General features: G+C 53.4%; 1 protein-coding gene across 1 annotated transcript in view; it reads left to right on the forward strand.

Moving 5' to 3' along the window:
• SLC27A4 (solute carrier family 27 member 4) overlaps positions 1-20,188 on the forward strand; it is a 153,785-nt gene that overhangs the window by 96,622 nt on the left and 36,975 nt on the right. The window contains exons 9-10 of the mRNA XM_078646644.1: positions 2,505-2,631; positions 5,425-5,562. Coding sequence (XP_078502770.1) covers positions 2,505-2,631; positions 5,425-5,562 — 265 coding nt within the window. The remainder of the gene's footprint in view (positions 1-2,504; positions 2,632-5,424; positions 5,563-20,188) is intronic.

A 20,188-nucleotide genomic window follows, 5' to 3' on the forward strand; every position in this document is an offset into this window, starting at 1 on the left:
GATTGGAATAGGCACCGAGGCGAGAATTATCAGGTCCGTGGAATTTTTGAGCCCAAGCCCGTAGCACATTCTACTCTCAAGAAGGGATCCTGGTGGCTTTTCTTGGCAGCTCTAAGTTGCCACTTTTGTAAAGCTGCAGCATGATCCAACATCCACACTTTTATCAAACACGGTTTTGTAGACCGAATCGCGTTTTGTACATTTGAAAAAGCATTTTTCGGGTTGCCGCGGTCCGTTCTGTGAATCGGGCCAGTTGTGACAGGAAAAATATTTTATACATCTGGTCCCATCGCTCTTAACACCGTCTGATGTGGTGTCTGCCATGGTGCATCATGGATTTATGGTGAGGACTCATGCGCCTCCTCAAAACCACAACCTCAAAGAAAAACCACTCGCAACGTCCTTGCCCAAAACTAGATGGCAGAGTGTGCAGAGCATGTGAATCTACAGCAATTGGAACAGGTGAGTAATGTTTTACGTCCTCCAATAGCTACCTATCTTGTACCCTGTATTCTATTGTTGATGATTGGTGTTCTCATTTTTTTTTTTAAACAGATTTTATTGGTTATTTTCATCAAACATGTCGTACATTCTTCATAACCCACAAACCTATCTCTATGATTGTTCCCAACTCCTCCCAGACGTGCCCCCCCCCCCCAACTACAGTGGTGTGGGTATATTCATTGCTCCATAATATCTAGAACTCTCAGCGTGCCCGATAGTAATGTACAATTTCCCCTATAGATGATCACATGTATGTAATTGCTCATTCATCCCCTTCGTCCGATTGTATTGGTGTTCTCATCTTGTTCTTTTTCATCCCAGTAGTTGACCTGTGCTTTATTTTACTTTGTGATTGATTTCCTGTTTTATTTATAGATACTGTTTTTAGTTCTGATGTTTGATACAATCTTGGGGTTACATTTTGACTGGTTGTTTCTTATAGTCTTATTTTCCCAACCTGTGGTCTAGCGTGTTTCGGTATTTTGGTGTGGTCTTGTTTTAGGTCGTTATTGTCGTTTTTTTTGGTGTGGTCTTGTTTTTCATTCTTTGAATTGTATGAGTATCACATTTTCTACTTCTTAATTTCTTTCTGTTTTGTTTTTGTTTCAGAGTGTAATGTTTTCTCAATTTGATTTTTGTTTTGATTTTTTTCCTTCATTTAACGTTTGGTTTCTTTATTTTTGCTCTTGAAGGTTTCATATTTAGATTTTACCGTGTAAGATAATGTTGTTTTTAAATTTTTATTTACCATTTGGTGGATTCGTTTTTAGGTGGAGCCTAGGCAGCGCGCATGCGCGGTCTGGAAGACCTGTAGTATGCAGTAAAAGGAGGTAGCTCCCGCCTGCTGCTCGCCATTTGTTCAGCGCAGGGTCTGTCTTCTTTGCTCGCTTGTGACTGGCTTAGGCAGCCAATGTCACTTCTGTTTTTTTTCAAGCGCAGCACCGACTTAGTACAGTTTTCTTACGCTCACGCGGTTTATCTGTTATTCGGGGAGCTCTTTTCTTTGTTAATTGAATTGCTTTATGCTTGTGTCAGTGCAGTTCTGTGTCGTTCCCCCACCCCCCCACCCGCACCCCCACCCGCACCCGCCCGTCGCTCCTTGTTTGTCATACAAGTGCTTGTTACCTTTATAGCGGATGATGCAGTGTAAGTAAAATATACTTCTGTTTTTCTTACACAACGAGATTTAGCTTTAATACGCGCACTCGCGCCCTTTCTTTTGTTGTGCACTCTGCACCTAAACATTGTTTTAAAAAATGTTTCAATCAACATGACGTGCACACAACAATGGTGCCTGCTGCCCGCAGCCCCCTCCTGCTCTCAGGAATGCTTTCAGTCTTAATCAGCCTGTTTCGTTATCCAGTTAAAGTTGTAAACGTGATTACTTTTTCTCGTGAATTTCTATTTTTAGTCATAAAGTGAAAAACTTGCGCGTGTTGCCTGTTAGTAGCGTGACTCCCTTGGCAACAGCTTTACTAATGCCATGATTCACGCTGTTGCTATAATGCTATAATACGTGTGTGACTTGGAGATTTTATTTTTATTTCGGTTGCTGCTATTTAAAGAGATGGCTGGTTTAATGGACCGAATTTGTAGAAAGCACATGTTGTTTCGAACCCCCACCTACTCCCCCTGTACACCAACCACAACCAACCCCTCCCATCTTCTGTGCATCTTGCTGGTACCAATGCGTTTTGCACCAGTAAAGGTAGGTAATGGGTCTCGCATTTACGTACGTTTGGGCTCTTGGCATTGTAAATAACAATGCCTTTTATTTATTTTTTGTTTTTTAAAACCTAAATAAAAGGCATTGTTAGTTACAATGCCGATAGCTTAAACTCGCGTAAATGCGAGACCTATTGCATTGCAAATACTTGTTGCTTTTGAGTATTGTCATTTGTTATTCCTTTTGTAACTTGTTTTGCAGTTTTTTCTTTAAGACTCTAGTCAAGAGCCCCCGGTGATTGCTGTCTCATGGTGTGATCTTGTTGCTCGTGTAGGTGGGCTCCTGCGGCTTCAACAGCCGGATCCTCCCCTTCGTGTATCCAATACGGTTAATGAGAGTGGACGAGGAGACGATGGAACTGATCCGAGGGCCTGATGGGGTCTGCATCCCCTGCAAGCCAGGTGAGACGAGGGGGGGCTGCAGGAACACCACCCAGGGAGGGGGCAGGGGTCACAAGGATGACGCGGCGGTGTGCAGGGACCTGGTGGCGGTGGAGGGTTGGAGAGAGATTGTCATGGATGTGATGGAAGAGGGAGTCCTTGGGGAGAGGTAAGGTGCAGGGGGAGGAAACTCACCCTCTGAGTGCTGAGGTCATGGAATGCTGAAAGGAAAGGCCAAGGAGTGATGGAAGAGAGGAAGCTGGTGATGAAAGAGGTAGACAAAAGGGAACATGGAAGCAATAGGGCAGAGACTGATAGACATTCGTGAATGAATGAATGAATTAAGGAATGAATTGTAATTCTCAAAGGCTGACATAAGTGTGCATTGGCGGAGGGTTTCAGCCACCCGGAGCCTTACACTGAAATGGTAAACAGTCCTAGTTAACGCATTTTGAAGAATAGGAACTAGTTCTTCCCCTAACTGAAAGAATTCCAGTGTTTACGATCAACAAGGACAACGTTTTTCCTCCAAGACATGCTTTAGGAATTTTGGGAAAGGTAAGTAGGCAGCAAAAGACAAGGAGATGATGGACGGAGCGCTGAAACTTTTCAGATACTCACCCCCAGTCACAGATCTGGGTTGAATCCATCATTGTTCTTGAGCCCACTCTGCCACCCCAGTTCAGACACAGCTATATGCAAATCAGTCTTGACCCTTTGCCTCATGGGAACAGTCCAGCTCGAACTGCCAAGCCAGGCCTTCCCTGGACCGGACACAAGCATCCTGGGACCGGTTTCAGGGTAACACCCCTCATCAGCAAGGCTAGCTTGAATCCAGTGGCAAAGTGAGCAAGGGACCCACGTCTGGGCATACCCTGCCAACGTAGGGTGATCAAAGCAAACACAAGGAGATGATGGACGGAGCGCTGAAACTTTTCAGACACTCACCCCCAGTCACAGATCTTGGTTGAATCCATCATCATTCTTTAGCCCACTCCACCACCCCAATTCAGACCTAGCCATATGCAAATAAGTCTTGCCCCTATTCCTTATGGGAACAGTCCAGTCCGAACTGCCGGGCCAGGTCTTCCCTGAACCGGAAACAAGGGACCGGTTTCGGGGTAACACCCCTCATCAGCCAGGCTCGCTTGAATCCAGTGACAAAGTGAGCAAGGGACCCTCGTCTGGGCATACCCTGCCAACTTAGGGCAAACAAAGCAAACACAAGGAAATGATGGACGGAGCGCTGAAACTTTTCAGACACTCACCCCCAGTCACAGATTTTGTCATTCTTCTCCACTCTGCTGTCTCACTTCTCCTTCCTCATTGCTCTCCTCACTCAATCCACTTTGTTACTGTCCTCCCATTAATGTTCCATCTTCCCATTGTCATTTTGGCCCATAATTAACATTTTTCACAGTAATGTTTAAAAAAATAAAACCTCTGTTCTGTGTTGTCTAAAACATTTTTGCTTTTGCTCATTTTGTTATTTGTGTTGTTTTTTATTTTCGTTTAAAGGTGAACAGGAGTCCCCTCCCAGTTTTTAAGCTGTCCCGGTGGCAGCGGGCACCTGTGGCTCGTCTGTCTGCCGCTGGAGACATCTCAGCCTCTTAGATGGCTCCACTCATGATCTGTCTCCCTGCCCAGCCCCTTTCATGCCACCCCCAGGTAACATTACTGCTCGCTGTGACGCTCAAAGAGAGCCCAGGGGCCTCACTCATTCTCAAGCAGGGAGACTCGGCGCCTTGATGAACGTGTGACTACAGGCGTCCCTTCCCCCCATACGGTCTCATGATGACGATTGGAGGCAATTCATATTTTTTTCAACAGATTATCCTGATACAAACATCATTTGGTGCTGTATGTATAAATGAAATTATTTATTTTTCATCACAAAATGTTCTTGACTAAGAGAAGATATATGAGTGGTATCAGGGAGTATTAACTCCTGGTCCTGAAGAATACCCTTGGGCTAGGGCTAGAAACATGTCGACCAGCGGAACTGAGGTACATTGCTCCCTTTAGGTTCCCTAATCTTTCCCCATATTTTCATCTTATCGGATAGAGACAGGAATAAAAAATCCTTTCCTACTAGCCAGGTATTTTACATTTTCTCTCCCCCACCCTCATCTTTTACATCATCTAACACATGATCCTACCAATTAAAAGTGCTCCCTCTCAACACGTAGGTTGCAGCACGCCCGTTCTGCAGCGGAATGGTAAGAATCCAATGATGAAACATGCCACCAAGGGGGAACCCTGGTGGGTGAGGGTTATCTAAGGAAAACCTACAGTTTTCCAAAGAAACACCCTAGTGGGAAGAAAAACCCTTTAATTGACAGAAGGGCTCCACTTTGAATACAGGATTTGTACCTGGAGGCCGAGCCCCTTTGTTGTGCCCTTTCCTCCATCCCCCAGTTTTTTCTGAAACCCTGTAGGACCTCCTCCGCCCCCTCCTCCTTGGTCAGTTCTGCTCAGCCCTCTGATGCCTCTCGTCACTTCACACCAGTCCCAGGTGCAGTCATGTGGTATTCGCTGACCCTCATCACTGGTCTGTGGCGCTTGTCCCTGTCACGAGTTCTGCTCATTGTCACCCGTCTGCATCTTGTAGTGTTTCCTGTCCCTCCTCGCCAGTGCTCGTCCCAGTGACGCTTCTTGCCTAAGGTCCTTGTGTCTGTCTGTCCTCCTTCACTGCTCCTGCTGCCTAAAGCCTCAGAGATGTTTCTTCTTCTCCCTCCAAACTGTGCCCCTGAGAATGCCTCAGTCAGTGTCGTTTTTGCCAAACTTTCAGGATGTTTTTGTCTCTCCCTGCAGGTGAACCAGGCCAGCTTGTTGGACGTATTGTTCAGTCAGACCCACTACGGCGCTTCGACGGATACGTGAATGGAGACGCAACGAGCAAGAAGGTTGGAAGAGATGTCTTCAAACGAGGAGACACGGCCTACCTCAGTGGTACGTAGAGTGTTTCTGTCAGGGCAGGGCCTGGTTTTTGGCAAAGTACCCAAACCCTGCTCTGCCAGCAGCAGCACTACCGGCAGGCTGTAGTGCTGCTGCTACTGCCCGAAACTGCATCTTCTATGCTGGCCAAGAAGTCTTTTGCTGCTGATGATCAGAAGGTGGCTGCTGCTAGAGTGGTGTTTGTAGCGATAGAGATAGAGTGTTGGTGGAACAGTGTAAGAATTTTTGAAGCATAGCATGTGGATACTGTCAGGGGGTTGTGCGTATGGGTGGGTGCTTGTGTGTGGGTGTGTGTGTGTGTGTGTGGGTGCGTGTGTGTTTATACGTACACCAGCAGCTCTGTTTAGATGCTGGTAGAGCAGTGCGAATGCTCATGAGCAGCAGACGCTAGGTTAGAAGTGTTAGGGTGCCTCTAGAGTACTGTGTGGTGGTGTGTGTATGTGTGTGGTTGCATGCGTGTATGGCGTGTGCATGTGTGGTGTGTGTGCGTGTAAAGTAGTGCCGATGCTCACGTGCAGTGGATGCGAAGTTAAATGTCTTAGGGTGCCTATAGATCACTGTGGGGTGGTGTGTGGTTGCATGCATGGTGTATGCATGTGTGGTGTGTGTGCGTGTAAAGCAGTGCCGATGCTCACGTGCAGTGGATGCGAAGTTAAATGTGTTAGTGTGCCTCTAGATCACTGTGGGGTGGTGCATAGCTTCTGGCAGAGGTTTGGGGCAGCTGGAGGAACAATACATGTTTGTTGGCTTTGTAGTGTTTGTGGAGGAGGTTATGGGTGTTAGCATGAAGTTGTGTGGGTGCTGATAGACTGTATGTGCTTGTGGCTGCTGTTTGTGAATTGTGTTGGTGTAAACCCTCATCTCTGGGACTGCGCCAGGTTTGCACTCGTTCATCCAGGGCTCAGAACTGCTATAGTCCGTGCAGACTGCGGCAGGCTTGCACTCTTTAATCCAGGGCTCAAAACTGCTGTAGTCGGTGCAGACTGCGCCAGGTCTGCACTCTTTAATCCAGGGCTCAAAACTGCTGTCGTCGGTGCAGACTGCACCAGGTCTGCACTCTACATCCAGGCTCAGAACTGCTGTAGCCAGTGCTGACTGCGGCAGGTCTGCACTCGTTCATCCAGGGCTCAGAACTGCTGTAGTCAGTGCAGACTGCGCCAGGTCTGCACTCTACATCCAGGCTCAGAACTGCTGTAGTCAGTGCAGACTGCAGCAGGTCTGCACTCTACATCCAGGCTCAGAACTGCTGTAGTCAGTGCAGACTGCGGCAGGTTTGCACTCGTTCCTCCAGAGCTAAGAACTGCTGTAGTCTGTGCAGACTGCGCCAGGTCTGCACTCGTTCATCCAGGGCTCAGAACTGCTGTAGTCTGTGCAGACTGCGCCAGGTTTGCACTCTTTCAACCAGGGCTCAGAACTGCTGTAGTCTGTGCAGACTGCGCCAGGTCTGCACTTGTTCATCCAGGGCTCAGAACTGCTGTAGTCTGTGCAGACTGCGCCAGGTTTGCACTCTTTCAACCAGGGCCCAGAACTGCTGTAGTCTGTGCAGACTGCGCCAGGTCTGCACTCGTTCAACCAGGGCTCAGAACTGCTGTAGTCAGTGCAGACTGTGCCAGGTCCGCACTTGTTCATCCAGGGTTCAGAACTGCTGTAGTCAGTGCAGACTGTGCCAGGTCTGCACTCGTTCATCCAGGCTCAGAACTGCTAGCAGTCTGCACTCGTTCATCCAGGCTCAGAACTGCTAGCAGTCTGCACTCGTTCAACCAGGGCTCAGAACTGCTGTAGTCCATGCAGACTGCGCCAGGTCTGCACTCGTTCATCCAGATCTCAGAACTGCTGTAGTCAGTGCAGACTGTGCCAGGTCTACACTCGTTATTCCAGGGCTCAGAACTGCTGTAGTCCATGCAGACTGCGCCAGGTCTGCACTCGTTCATCCAGGGCTCAGAACTGCTGTAGTGTGTGCAGACTGCGCCAGGTCTGCACTCGTTATTCCAGGGCTCAGAACTGCTGTAGTCGGTGCAGACTGCGCCAGGTCGGCACTCGTTCATCCAGGGTCAGAACTGCTGTAGTCGGTGCAGACTGCGGCAGGTCTGCACTCTACATCCAGGCTCAGAACTGCTGTAGCCAGTGCTGACTGCGGCAGGTCTGCACTCGTTCATCCAGGGCTCAGAACTGCTGTAGTCAGTGCAGACTGCGCCAGGTCTGCACTCTACATCCAGGCTCAGAACTGCTGTAGTCAGTGCAGACTGCAGCAGGTCTGCACTCTACATCCAGGCTCAGAACTGCTGTAGTCAGTGCAGACTGCGGCAGGTTTGCACTCGTTCCTCCAGAGCTAAGAACTGCTGTAGTCTGTGCAGACTGCGCCAGGTCTGCACTCGTTCATCCAGGGCTCAGAACTGCTGTAGTCTGTGCAGACTGCGCCAGGTTTGCACTCTTTCAACCAGGGCTCAGAACTGCTGTAGTCTGTGCAGACTGCGCCAGGTCTGCACTTGTTCATCCAGGGCTCAGAACTGCTGTAGTCTGTGCAGACTGCGCCAGGTTTGCACTCTTTCAACCAGGGCCCAGAACTGCTGTAGTCTGTGCAGACTGCGCCAGGTCTGCACTCGTTCAACCAGGGCTCAGAACTGCTGTAGTCAGTGCAGACTGTGCCAGGTCCGCACTTGTTCATCCAGGGTTCAGAACTGCTGTAGTCAGTGCAGACTGTGCCAGGTCTGCACTCGTTCATCCAGGCTCAGAACTGCTAGCAGTCTGCACTCGTTCATCCAGGCTCAGATCTGCTAGCAGTCTGCACTCGTTCAACCAGGGCTCAGAACTGCTGTAGTCCATGCAGACTGCGCCAGGTCTGCACTCGTTCATCCAGATCTCAGAACTGCTGTAGTCAGTGCAGACTGTGCCAGGTCTACACTCGTTATTCCAGGGCTCAGAACTGCTGTAGTCCATGCAGACTGCGCCAGGTCTGCACTCGTTCATCCAGGGCTCAGAACTGCTGTAGTGTGTGCAGACTGCGCCAGGTCTGCACTCGTTATTCCAGGGCTCAGAACTGCTGTAGTCGGTGCAGACTGCGCCAGGTCGGCACTCGTTCATCCAGGGTCAGAACTGCTGTAGTCGGTGCAGACTGCGGCAGGTCTGCACTCGTTCCTCCAGGGCTAAGAACTGGTGTAGTCAGTGCAGACTGCGCCAGGTCTGCACTCGTTCCTCCAGGGCTAAGAACTGCTGTAGTCGGTGCAGACTGCGCCAGGTCTGCACTCGTTCATCCAGAGCTAAGAACTGCTATAGTTGGTCCATCTGTCATTAAGCCACACTCGCCCACCCTCTGCTGTAGTCCTTGCAGATTGTGGAAGCCCTTCACTCTTTCATCGATGGCTCTGAGCTGTAGTCGGTACAGATTTTGGCAGACCTGCACTCATTCATCCAGGGCTCAGAACTGCTGTAGGGTGTGCAGACTGCACCAGGTCTGCACTCGTTCATCCAGGGCTCAGAACTGCTGTAGTCAGTGCAGACTGCGCCAGGTCTGCACTCGTTATTCCAGGGCTCAGAACTGCTGTAGTCGGTGCAGACTGCGCCAGGTCGGCACTCATTCATCCAGGGCTCAGAACTGCTGTAGTCAGTGCAGACTGCGCCAGGTCTGCACTCGTTATTCCAGGGCTCAGAACTGCTGTAGTCGGTGCAGACTGCGCCAGGTCGGCACTCATTCATCCAGGGCTCAGAACTGCTGTAGTCGGTGCAGACTGCGGCAGGTCTGCACTCGTTCATCCAGGGCTCAGAACTGCTGTAGTCGGTGCAGACTGCGCCAGGTCTGCACTCGTTCATCCAGGGCTCAGAACTGCTGTAGTTGGTGCAGACTGCGCCAGGTCTGCACTCGTTCATCCAGGGCTCAGAACTGTTGTAGTCGGTGCAGACTGCGCCAGGTCTGCACTCGTTCATCCAGGGCTCAGAACTGCTGTAGTTGGTGCAGACTGCGCCAGGTCTGCACTCGTTCATCCAGGGCTCAGAACTGCTGTAGTCGGTGCAGACTGCGCCAGGTCTACACTCGATCAACCAGGGCTCAGAACTGCTGTAGTCTGTGCAGACTGTGCCAGGTCAGCACTCGTTCATCCAGAGCTCAGAACTGTGTTAGTCAGTGCAGACTGCTCCAGGTCTGCACTAGTTCATCCAGAGCTCAGAACTGCTGTAATCTGTGCAGACTGCGCTAGGTCGGCACTCTTTCATCCAGGGCTCAGAACTGCTGTAGTCAGTGCAGACTGCGCAGGTCTACACTCGTTCATCCAGGGCTCAGAACTGTTGTAGTCTGTGCAGACTGCGCCAGGTCTGCACTCTTTCAACCAGGGCTCAGAACTGCTGTAGTCGGTGCAGACTGTGCCAGGTCCGCACTTGTTCATCCAGGGTTCAGAACTGCTGTAGTCAGTGCAGACTGTGCCAGGTCTGCACTCGTTCATCCAGGCTCAGAACTGCTAGCAGTCTGCACTCGTTCATCCAGGCTCAGATCTGCTAGCAGTCTGCACTCGTTCAACCAGGGCTCAGAACTGCTGTAGTCGGTGCAGACTGCGCCAGGTCTGCACTCGTTCCTCCAGGGCTAAGAACTGCTGTAGTCAGTGCAGACTGCGCCAGGTCTGCACTCGTTCCTCCAGGGCTAAGAACTGCTGTAGTCGGTGCAGACTGCGCCAGGTCTGCACTCGTTCCTCCAGGGCTAAGAACTGCTGTAGTCAGTGCAGACTGCGCCAGGTCTGCACTCGGTATTCCAGGGCTCAGAACTGCTGTAGTCCGTACAGACTGCGGCAGGTCGGCACTCATTCATCCAGGGCTCAGAACTTCTGTAGTCGGTGCAGACTGCGCCAGGTCGGCACTCATTCATCCAGGGCTCAGAACTGCTGTAGTCAGTGCAGACTGCGCCAGGTCTGCACTCGTTATTCCAGGGCTCAGAACTGCTGTAGTCGGTGCAGACTGTGCCAGGTCGCCACTCATTCATCCAGGGCTCAGAACTTCTGTAGTCGGTGCAGACTGCGCCAGGTCGGCACTCATTCATCCAGGGCTCAGAACTGCTGTAGTCAGTGCAGACTGCGCCAGGTCGGCACTCGTTCATCCAGGGCTCAGAACTACTGTAGTCGGTGCAGACTGCGCCAGGTCTGCACTCGTTCATCCAGGGCTCAGAACTGCTGTAGTGTGTGCAGACTGCGCCAGGTCTGCACTCGTTATTCCAGGGCTCAGAACTGCTGTAGTCGGTGCAGACTGCGCCAGGTCGGCACTCGTTCATCCAGGGTCAGAACTGCTGTAGTCGGTGCAGACTGCGCCAGGTCTGCACTCGTTCCTCCAGGGCTAAGAACTGGTGTAGTCAGTGCAGACTGCGCCAGGTCTGCACTCGTTATTCCAGGGCTCAGAACTGCTGTAGTCGGTGCAGACTGCGCCAGGTCTGCACTCGTTCCTCCAGGGCTAAGAACTGCTGTAGTCAGTGCAGAATGTGCCAGGTCGGCACTCATTCTTCCAGGGCTCAGAACTTCTGTAGTCGGTGCAGACTGCGCCAGGTCGGCACTCATTCATCCAGGGCTCAGAACTGCTGTAGTCAGTGCAGACTGCGCCAGGTCGGCACTCGTTCATCCAGGGCTCAGAACTACTGTAGTTGGTGCAGACTGCGCCAGGTCTGCACTCGTTCATCCAGGGCTCAGAACTGCTGTAGTCCGTGCAGACTGCGCCAGGTCTGCACTCGTTCATCCAGGGCTCAGAACTGCTGTAGTTGGTGCAGACTGCGCCAGGTCTGCACTCGTTCATCCAGGGCTCAGAACTGCTGTAGTCGGTGCAGACTGCGCCAGGTCTGCACTCGTTCCTCCAGGGCTCAGAAATGCTGTAGTCGGTGCAGACTGCGCCAGGTTTGCACTTGTTCATCCAGGGCTCAGAACTACTGTAGTCAGAGCAGACTGCGCCAGGTCTACACTCGATCAACCAGGGCTCAGAACTGCTGTAGTCTGTGCAGACTGTGCCAGGTCAGCACTCGTTCATCCAGAGCTCAGAACTGTGTTAGTCAGTGCAGACTGCTCCAGGTCTGCACTAGTTCATCCAGGGCTCAGAACTGCTGTATTCGGTGCAGACTGCGCCAGGTCTGCACTCGTTCCTCCAGGGCTAAGAACTGCTGTAGTCAGTGCAGACTGCGCCAGGTCTGCACTCGTTATTCCAGGGCTCAGAACTGCTATAGTCAGTGCAGACTGCGGCAGGTCGGCACTCATTCATCCAGGGCTCAGAACTTCTGTAGTCGGTGCAGACTGCGCCAGGTCGGCACTCATTCATCCAGGGCTCAGAACTGCTGTAGTCAGTGCAGACTGCACCAGGTCTGCACTCGTTATTCCAGGGCTCAGAACTGCTGTAGTCGGTGCAGACTGTGCCAGGTCGGCACTCATTCATCCAGGGCTCAGAACTTCTGTAGTCGGTGCAGACTGCGCCAGGTCGGCACTCATTCATCCAGGGCTCAGAACTGCTGTAGTCAGTGCAGACTGCGCCAGGTCGGCACTCGTTCATCCAGGGCTCAGAACTACTGTAGTCGGTGCAGACTGCGCCAGGTCTGCACTCGTTCATCCAGGGCTCAGAACTGCTGTAGTGTGTGCAGACTGCGCCAGGTCAGCACTCGTTATTCCAGGGCTCAGAACTGCTGTAGTCGGTGCAGACTGCGCCAGGTCGGCACTCGTTCATCCAGGGTCAGAACTGCTGTAGTCGGTGCAGACTGCGCCAGGTCTGCACTCGTTATTCCAGGGCTCAGAACTGCTGTAGTCGGTGCAGACTGCGCCAGGTCTGCAATCGTTCAACCAGGGCTCAGAACTGCTGTAGTCAGTGCAGACTGCGCCAGGTCTGCACTCGTTCATCCAGGGCTCAGAACTGCTGTAGTCAGTGCAGACTGCGCCAGGTCGGCACTCATTCATCCAGGGCTCAGAACTGCTGTAGTCAGTGCAGACTGCGCCAGGTCGGCACTCATTCATCCAGGGCTCAGAACTGCTGTAGTCAGTGCAGACTGAGCCAGGTCTGCACTCTTTCAACAAGGGCTCAGAACTGCTGTAGTCGGTGCAGACTGCGCCAGGTCTGCACTCGTTCCTCCAGGGCTAAGAACTGCTGTAGTCAGTGCAGACTGCGCCTGGTCTGCACTCGTTCCTCCAGGGCTAAGAACTGCTGTAGTCAGTGCAGACTGCGCCAGGTCTGCACTCGTTATTCCAGGGCTCAGAACTGCTGTAGTCCGTGCAGACTGCGCCAGGTCGGCACTCATTCATCCAGGGCTCAGAACTTCTGTAGTCGGTGCAGACTGCGCCAGGTCGGCACTCGTTATTCCAGGGCTCAGAACTGCTGTAGTCGGTGCAGACTGTGCCAGGTCGGCACTCATTCATCCAGGGCTCAGAACTTCTGTAGTCGGTGCAGACTGCGCCAGGTCGGCACTCATTCATCCAGGGCTCAGAACTGCTGTAGTCAGTGCAGACTGCGCCAGGTCTGCACTCGTTATTCCAGGGCTCAGAACTGCTGTAGTCGGTGCAGACTGCGCCAGGTCGGCACTCATTCATCCAGGGCTCAGAACTGCTGTAGTCAGTGCAGACTGCGCCAGGTCTGCACTCGTTATTCCAGGGCTCAGAACTGCTGTAGTCGGTGCAGACTGCGCCAGGTCGGCACTCATTCATCCAGGGCTCAGAACTGCTGTAGTCAGTGCAGACTGCGCCAGGTCGGCACTCGTTCATCCAGGGCTCAAAACTACTGTAGTCAGTGCAGACTGCGGCAGGTCTGCACTCGTTCATCCAGGGCTCAGAACTGCTGTAGTCGGTGCAGACTGCGCCAGGTCTGCACTCGTTCATCCAGGGCTCAGAACTGCTGTAGTTGGTGCAGACTGCGCCAGGTCTGCACTCGTTCATCCAGGGCTCAGAACTGTTGTAGTCGGTGCAGACTGCGCCAGGTCTGCACTCGTTCATCCAGGGCTCAGAACTGCTGTAGTTGGTGCAGACTGCGCCAGGTCTGCACTCGTTCATCCAGGGCTCAGAACTGCTGTAGTCGGTGCAGACTGCGCCAGGTCTGCACTTGTTCCTCCAGGGCTCAGAAATGCTGTAGTCAGTGCAGACTGCGCCAGGTTTGCACTTGTTCATCCAGGGCTCAGAACTACTGTAGTCAGAGCAGACTGCGCCAGGTCGGCACTCATTCATCCAGGGCTCAGAACTTCTGTAGTCGGTGCAGACTGCGCCAGGTCGGCACTCGTTATTCCAGGGCTCAGAACTGCTGTAGTCTGTGCAGACTGTGCCAGGTCAGCACTCGTTCATCCAGAGCTCAGAACTGTGTTAGTCAGTGCAGACTGCTCCAGGTCTGCACTAGTTCATCCAGGGCTCAGAACTGCTGTAGCCAGTGCTGACTGCGGCAGGTCTGCACTCGTTCATCCAGGGCTCAGAACTGCTGTAGTCTGTGCAGACTGCGGCAAGTTTGCACTCGTTCATCCAGGGCTCAGAACTGCTATAGTCAGTGCAGACTGCGCCAGGTCTGCACTCGTTCATCCAAGGCTAAGAACTGGTGTAGTCGGTGCAGACTGCGCCAGGTCTGCACTCGTTCATCCAGGGCTCAGAACTGCTGTAGTCGGTGCAGACTGCGCCAGGTCTGTACTCGTTCATCCAGGGCTCAGAACTGGTGTAGTCGGTGCAGACTGCGCCAGGTCAGCACTCGTTCATCCAGGGCTCAGAACTGCTGTAGTCGGTGCAGACTGCGCCAGGTCGGCACTCATTCATCCAGGGCTCAGAACTGCTGTAGTCAGTGCAGACTGCGCCAGGTGTGCACTCGTTATTCCAGGGCTCAGAACTGCTGTAGTCGGTGCAGACTGCGCCAGGTCTGCACTCGTTCATCCAGGGCTCAGAACTGCTGTAGTTGGTGCAGACTGCGCCAGGTCTGCACTCGTTCATCCAGGGCTCAGAACTGTTGTAGTCGGTGCAGACTGCGCCAGGTCTGCACTCGTTCATCCAGGGCTCAGAACTGCTGTAGTTGGTGCAGACTGCGCCAGGTCTGCACTCGTTCATCCAGGGCTCAGAAATGCTGTCGTCGGTGCAGACTGCGCCAGGTCTGCACTTGTTCCTCCAGGGCTCAGAAATGCTGTAGTCAGTGCAGACTGCGCCAGGTTTGCACTTGTTCATCCAGGGCTCAGAACTACTGTAGTCAGAGCAGACTGCGCCAGGTCGGCACTCATTCATCCAGGGCTCAGAACTTCTGTAGTCGGTGCAGACTGCGCCAGGTCTACACTCGATCAACCAGGGCTCAGAACTGCTGTAGTCTGTGCAGACTGTGCCAGGTCAGCACTCGTTCATCCAGAGCTCAGAACTGTGTTAGTCAGTGCAGACTGCTCCAGGTCTGCACTAGTTCATCCAGGGCTCAGAACTGCTGTAGCCAGTGCTGACTGCGGCAGGTCTGCACTCGTTCATCCAGGGCTCAGAACTGCTGTAGTCTGTGCAGACTGCGGCAAGTTTGCACTCGTTCATCCAGGGCTCAGAACTGCTATAGTCAGTGCAGACTGCGCCAGGTCTGCACTCGTTCATCCAAGGCTAAGAACTGGTGTAGTCGGTGCAGACTGCGCCAGGTCTGCACTCGTTCATCCAGGGCTCAGAACTGCTGTAGTCGGTGCAGACTGCGCCAGGTCTGTACTCGTTCATCCAGGGCTCAGAACTGGTGTAGTCGGTGCAGACTGCGCCAGGTCAGCACTCGTTCATCCAGGGCTCAGAACTGCTGTAGTCGGTGCAGACTGCGCCAGGTCGGCACTCATTCATCCAGGGCTCAGAACTGCTGTAGTCAGTGCAGACTGCGCCAGGTGTGCACTCGTTATTCCAGGGCTCAGAACTGCTGTAGTCGGTGCAGACTGCGCCAGGTCGGCACTCGTTCATCCAGGGCTCAGAACTGCTGTAGTCTGTGCAGACTGCGGCAGGTTTGCACTCGTTCATCCAGGGCTCAGAACTGCTGTAGTCTGTGCAGACTGCGGCAAGTTTGCACTCATTCATCCAGGGCTCAGAACTGCTGTAGTCTGTGCAGACTGCGCCAGGTCTACACTCGTTATTCCAGGGCTCAGAACTGCTGTAGTCTGTGCAGACTGCGCCAGGTCTACACTCGTTATTCCAGGGCTCAGAACTGCTGTAGTCGGTGCAGACTGTGGCAGGTTTGCACTCGTTCATCCAGGGCTCAGAACTGCTGTAGTCTGAGCCGACTGCGTCAGGTTTGCACTCGTTCATCCAGGGCTCAGAACTGCTGTAGTCTGTGCAGACTGCGGCAAGTTTGCACTCGTTCATCCAGGGCTCAGAACTGCTGTAGTCTGAGCAGACTGCGTCAGGTTTGCACTCGTTCATCCAGGGCTCAGAACTGCTGTAGTCAGTGCAGACTGCACCAGGTCTGCACTCGTTCATCCAGGGCTCAGAACTGCTGTAGTCCATGCAGACTGCGGAAGGTCTGCACTCGTTCCTCCAGAGCAAAGAACTGCTGTAGTCTGTGCAGACTGCGCCAGGTCTTCACCCGTTCATTCAGGGCTCAGAACTGCTGTAGTCGGTGCAGACTGCGCCAGGTCTGCACTCACTCATCTATGGCTCAGAACGGCTGTAGTCAGTGCAGACTGCGGCAGGTTTGCACTCGTTCATCCAGGGCTCAGAACTGCTGTAGTCTGTGCAGACTGCGCCAGGTCTACACTCGTTATTCCAGGGCTCAGAACTGCTGTAGTCGGTGCAGACTGCGGCAGGTTTGCACTCGTTCATCCAGGGCTCAGAACTGCTGTAGTCAGTGCAGACTGCACCAGGTCTGCACTCGTTCATCCAGGGCTCAGAACTACTGTAGTCTGTGCAGACTGCGGAAGGTCTGCACTCGTTCCTCCAGAGCTAAGAACTGCTGTAGTCTGTGCAGACTGCGCCAGGTCTGCACCCGTTCATCCAGGGCTCAGAACTGGTGTAGTCGGTGCAGACTGCGCCAGGTCTGCACTCTTTCAACCAGGGCTCAGAACTGCTGTAGTCTGTGCAGACTGCGGCAGGTTTGCTCTCGTTCATCCAGAGCTCAGAACTGTGTTAGTCAGTGCAGACTGCTCCAGGTCTGCACTTGTTCATCCAGGGCTCAGAACTGCTGTAGCCAGTGCTGACTGCGGCAGGTTTGCACTCGTTCATCCAGGGCTCAGAACTGGTGTAGTCGGTGCAGACTGCGCCAGGTCTGCACTCTTTCAACCAGGGCTCAGAACTGCTGTAGTCGGTGCAGACTGTGCCAGGTCTGCACTCGTTCATCCAGGGCTCAGAGCTGCTGTAGTCGGTGCAGACCACGGCAGGTCTGCACTTGTTCCTCCAGGGCTAAGAATTGCTGTAGTCAGTGCAGACTGCGCCAGGTCTGCACTCGTTACCCCAGGGCTCAGAACTGCTGTAGTCGGTTCAGGCTGCGCCAGGTCAGCACTCGTTCATCCAGGGCTCAGAACTGCTCTAGTCAGTGCAGACTGCGCCAGGTCTGCACTCGTTCATCCAGGGCTCAGAACTGCTGTAGTCAGTGCAGACTGCGCCAGGTCTGCACTCGTTCATCCAGGGCTCAGAACTGCTGTAGTCAGTGCAGACTGCGGCAGGTTTGCACTCGTTCATCCAGGGCTCAGAACTGCTGTAGTCTGTGCAGACTGCGGCAAGTTTGCACTCGTTCATCCAGGGCTCAGAACTGCTGTAGTCTGAGCAGACTGCGTCAGGTTTGCACTCGTTCATCCAAGGCTCAGAACTGCTGTAGTCTGTGCAGACTGCGGCAAGTTTGCACTCGTTCATCCAGGGCTCAGAACTGCTGTAGTCTGTGCAGACTGCGGCAAGTTTGCACTCGTTCATCCGTGGCTCAGAACTGCTGTAGTCAGTGCAGACTGCGGCAGGTTTGCGCTCGTTCATCCAGGGCTCAGAACTGCTGTAGTCAGTGCAGACTGCGGCAGGTTTGCACTCGTTCACCCAGGGCTCAGAACTGCTGTAGTCTGTGCAGACTGCGGCAAGTTTGCACTCGTTCATCCAGGGCTCAGAACTGCTTCTGAGCAGACTGCGCCAGGTCTGCACTCGTTCATCCAGGGCTCAGAACTGCTGTAGTCCATGTAGACTGCGTCAGGTTTGCACTCGTTCATCCAGGGTTCAGAACTACTGTAGTCTGTGCAGACTGCGGAAGGTCTGCACTCGTTCCTCCAGAGCTAAGAACTGCTGTAGTCTGTGCAGACTGCGGAAGGTCTGCACTCGTTCCTCCAGAGCTAAGAACTGCTGTAGTCAGTGCAGACTGCTGCAGGTCTGCACTCGTTCATCCAGGGCTCAGAACTGCTGTAGTCAGTGCAGGCTGTGCCAGGTCTGCACTCGTTCATCCAGGGCTCAGAGCTTCTGTAGTCGGTGCAGACTGCGGCAGGTTTGCACTCGTTATTCCAGGGCTCAAAACTGCTGTAGTCGGTGCAGACTGCGGCAGGTTTGTACTCGTTCATCCAGGGCTCAGAACTGCTGTAGTCAGTGCAGGCTGTGCCAGGTCTGCACTCGTTCATCCAGGGCTCAGAGCTTCCGTAGTCAGTGCAGACTGCGGCAGGTTTGTACTCGTTCATCCAGGGCTCAGAACTGCTGTAGTCAACCTGCACTCGTTCATCCAGGGCTCAGAACTGCTGTAGTCAGTGCAGGCTGTGCCAGGTCTGCACTCGTTCATCCAGGGCTCAGAGCTTCTGTAGTCAGTGCAGACTGCGGCAGGTTTGCACTCGTTATTCCAGGGCTCAGAACTGCTGTAGTCAGTGCAGACTGCTGCAGGTCTGCACTCGTTCATCCAGGGCTCAGAACTGCTGTAGTCAGTGCAGGCTGTGCCAGGTCTGCACACGTTCATCCAGGGCTCAGAGCTTCTGTAGTCAGTGCAGACTGCGGCAGGTTTGCACTCGTTATTCCAGGGCTCAGAACTGCTGTAGTCTGTGCAGACTGCGCCAGGTCTGCACTCGTTCATCCAGGGCTCAGAACTGTTGTAGTCAGTGCAGACTGCGGCAGGCTTGCACTCATTCATCCAGGGCTCAGAACTGCTGTAGTCAGTGCAGACTCTGCCAGGTCGGCACTCGTTATTCCAGGGCTCAGAACTGCTGTAGTCCGTGCAGACTGCGCCAGGTCTGCACTCGTTCATCCAGGGCTCAGAACTGCTGTAGTCCATGCAGACTGCGCCAGGTTTGCACTCGTTATTCCAGGGCTCAGAACTGCTGTAGTCGGTGCCGACTGCGCCAGGTCTGCACTCGTTCATCCAGGGCTCAGAACTGCTGTAGTCAGTGCAGACTGCGCCAGGTCTGCACTCGTTCATCCAGGGCTTAGACCTGCTGTAGTCGGTGCAGACTGTGCCAGGTCGGCATTCGTTCAACCAGGGCTCAGAACTGCTGTAGTCGGTGCAGACTGCGCCAGGTCTGCACTCGTTCATCCAGGGCGCAGAACTGCTGTAGTCAGTGCAGACTTTTCCAGGTCTGCACTCGTTCATCCAGGGCTTAGACCTGCTGTAGTCGGTGCAGACTGTGCCAGGTCTGCACTCGTTCAACCAGGGCTCAGAACTGCTGTAGTTGGTGCAGACTGTGGCAGGTTTGCACTCGTTCATCCAGGCTCAGAACTGCTGGCAGTCCGCACTCGATCAACAAGGGCTCATAACTGCTGTAGTCAGTGCATACTGCGCCAGGTCTGCACTCGTTCCTCCAGGGCTCAGAACTGCTGTAGTCCATGCAGACTGCCCCAGGTTTGCACTCCTTCATCCAGGGCTCAGAACTGTTGTAGTTATGGCAGACCGCGGCAGGTCTGCACTCGTTCATCCAGGGCTCAGAGCTGCTGTAGTCGGTGCAGACTGTGGCAGGTTTGCACTCATTCCTCCAGGGCTAAGAACTGCTGTAGTCTGTGCAGACTGCGCCAGGTCCGCACTCGTTCAACCAGGACTTAGAACTGCTGTAGTCTGTGCAGACTGCGCCAGGTCTGCACTCGTTCTGCCAGGGCTTAGAACTGCTGTAGTCAGTGCAGACTGCGCCAGGTCTGCACTCGTTCATCCAGGGCTCAGAGCTTCTGTAGTCAGTGCAGACTGCGCCAGGTCTGCACTCGTTCATCCAGGACTCAGAGCTTCTGTAGTCCGTGCAGACTGCGCCAGGTCTGCACTCGTTCATCCAGGGCTCAGAACTGCTGTAGTCAGTGCAGGCTGTGCCAGGTCTGCACTCGTTCATCCAGGGCTCAGAGCTTCTGTAGTCAGTGCAGACTGCGGCAGGTTTGCACTCGTTATTCCAGGGCTCAAAACTGCTGTAGTCGGTGCAGACTGCGGCAGGTTTTTACTCGTTCATCCAGGGCTCAGAACTGCTGTAGTCAGTGCAGGCTGTGCCAGGTCTGCACTCATTCATCCAGGGCTCAGAGCTTCTGTAGTCAGTGCAGACTGCGGCAGGTTTGTACTCGTTCATCCAGGGCTCAGAACTGCTGTAGTCGGTGCAGACTGCGGCAGGTTTGTACTCGTTCATCCAGGGCTCAGAACTGCTGTAGTCAACCTGCACTCGTTCATCCAGGGCTCAGAACTGCTGTAGTCAGTGCAGGCTGTGCCAGGTCTGCACTCGTTCATCCAGGGCTCAGAGCTTCTGTAGTCAGTGCAGACTGCGGCAGGTTTGCACTCGTTATTCCAGGGCTCAGAACTGCTGTAGTCA

The sequence above is a fragment of the Lissotriton helveticus genome, chromosome 5_2, assembly GCF_964261635.1.
Source record: "Lissotriton helveticus chromosome 5_2, aLisHel1.1, whole genome shotgun sequence".
In the NCBI taxonomy this organism is placed as follows: Eukaryota; Metazoa; Chordata; class Amphibia; order Caudata; family Salamandridae; genus Lissotriton; species Lissotriton helveticus.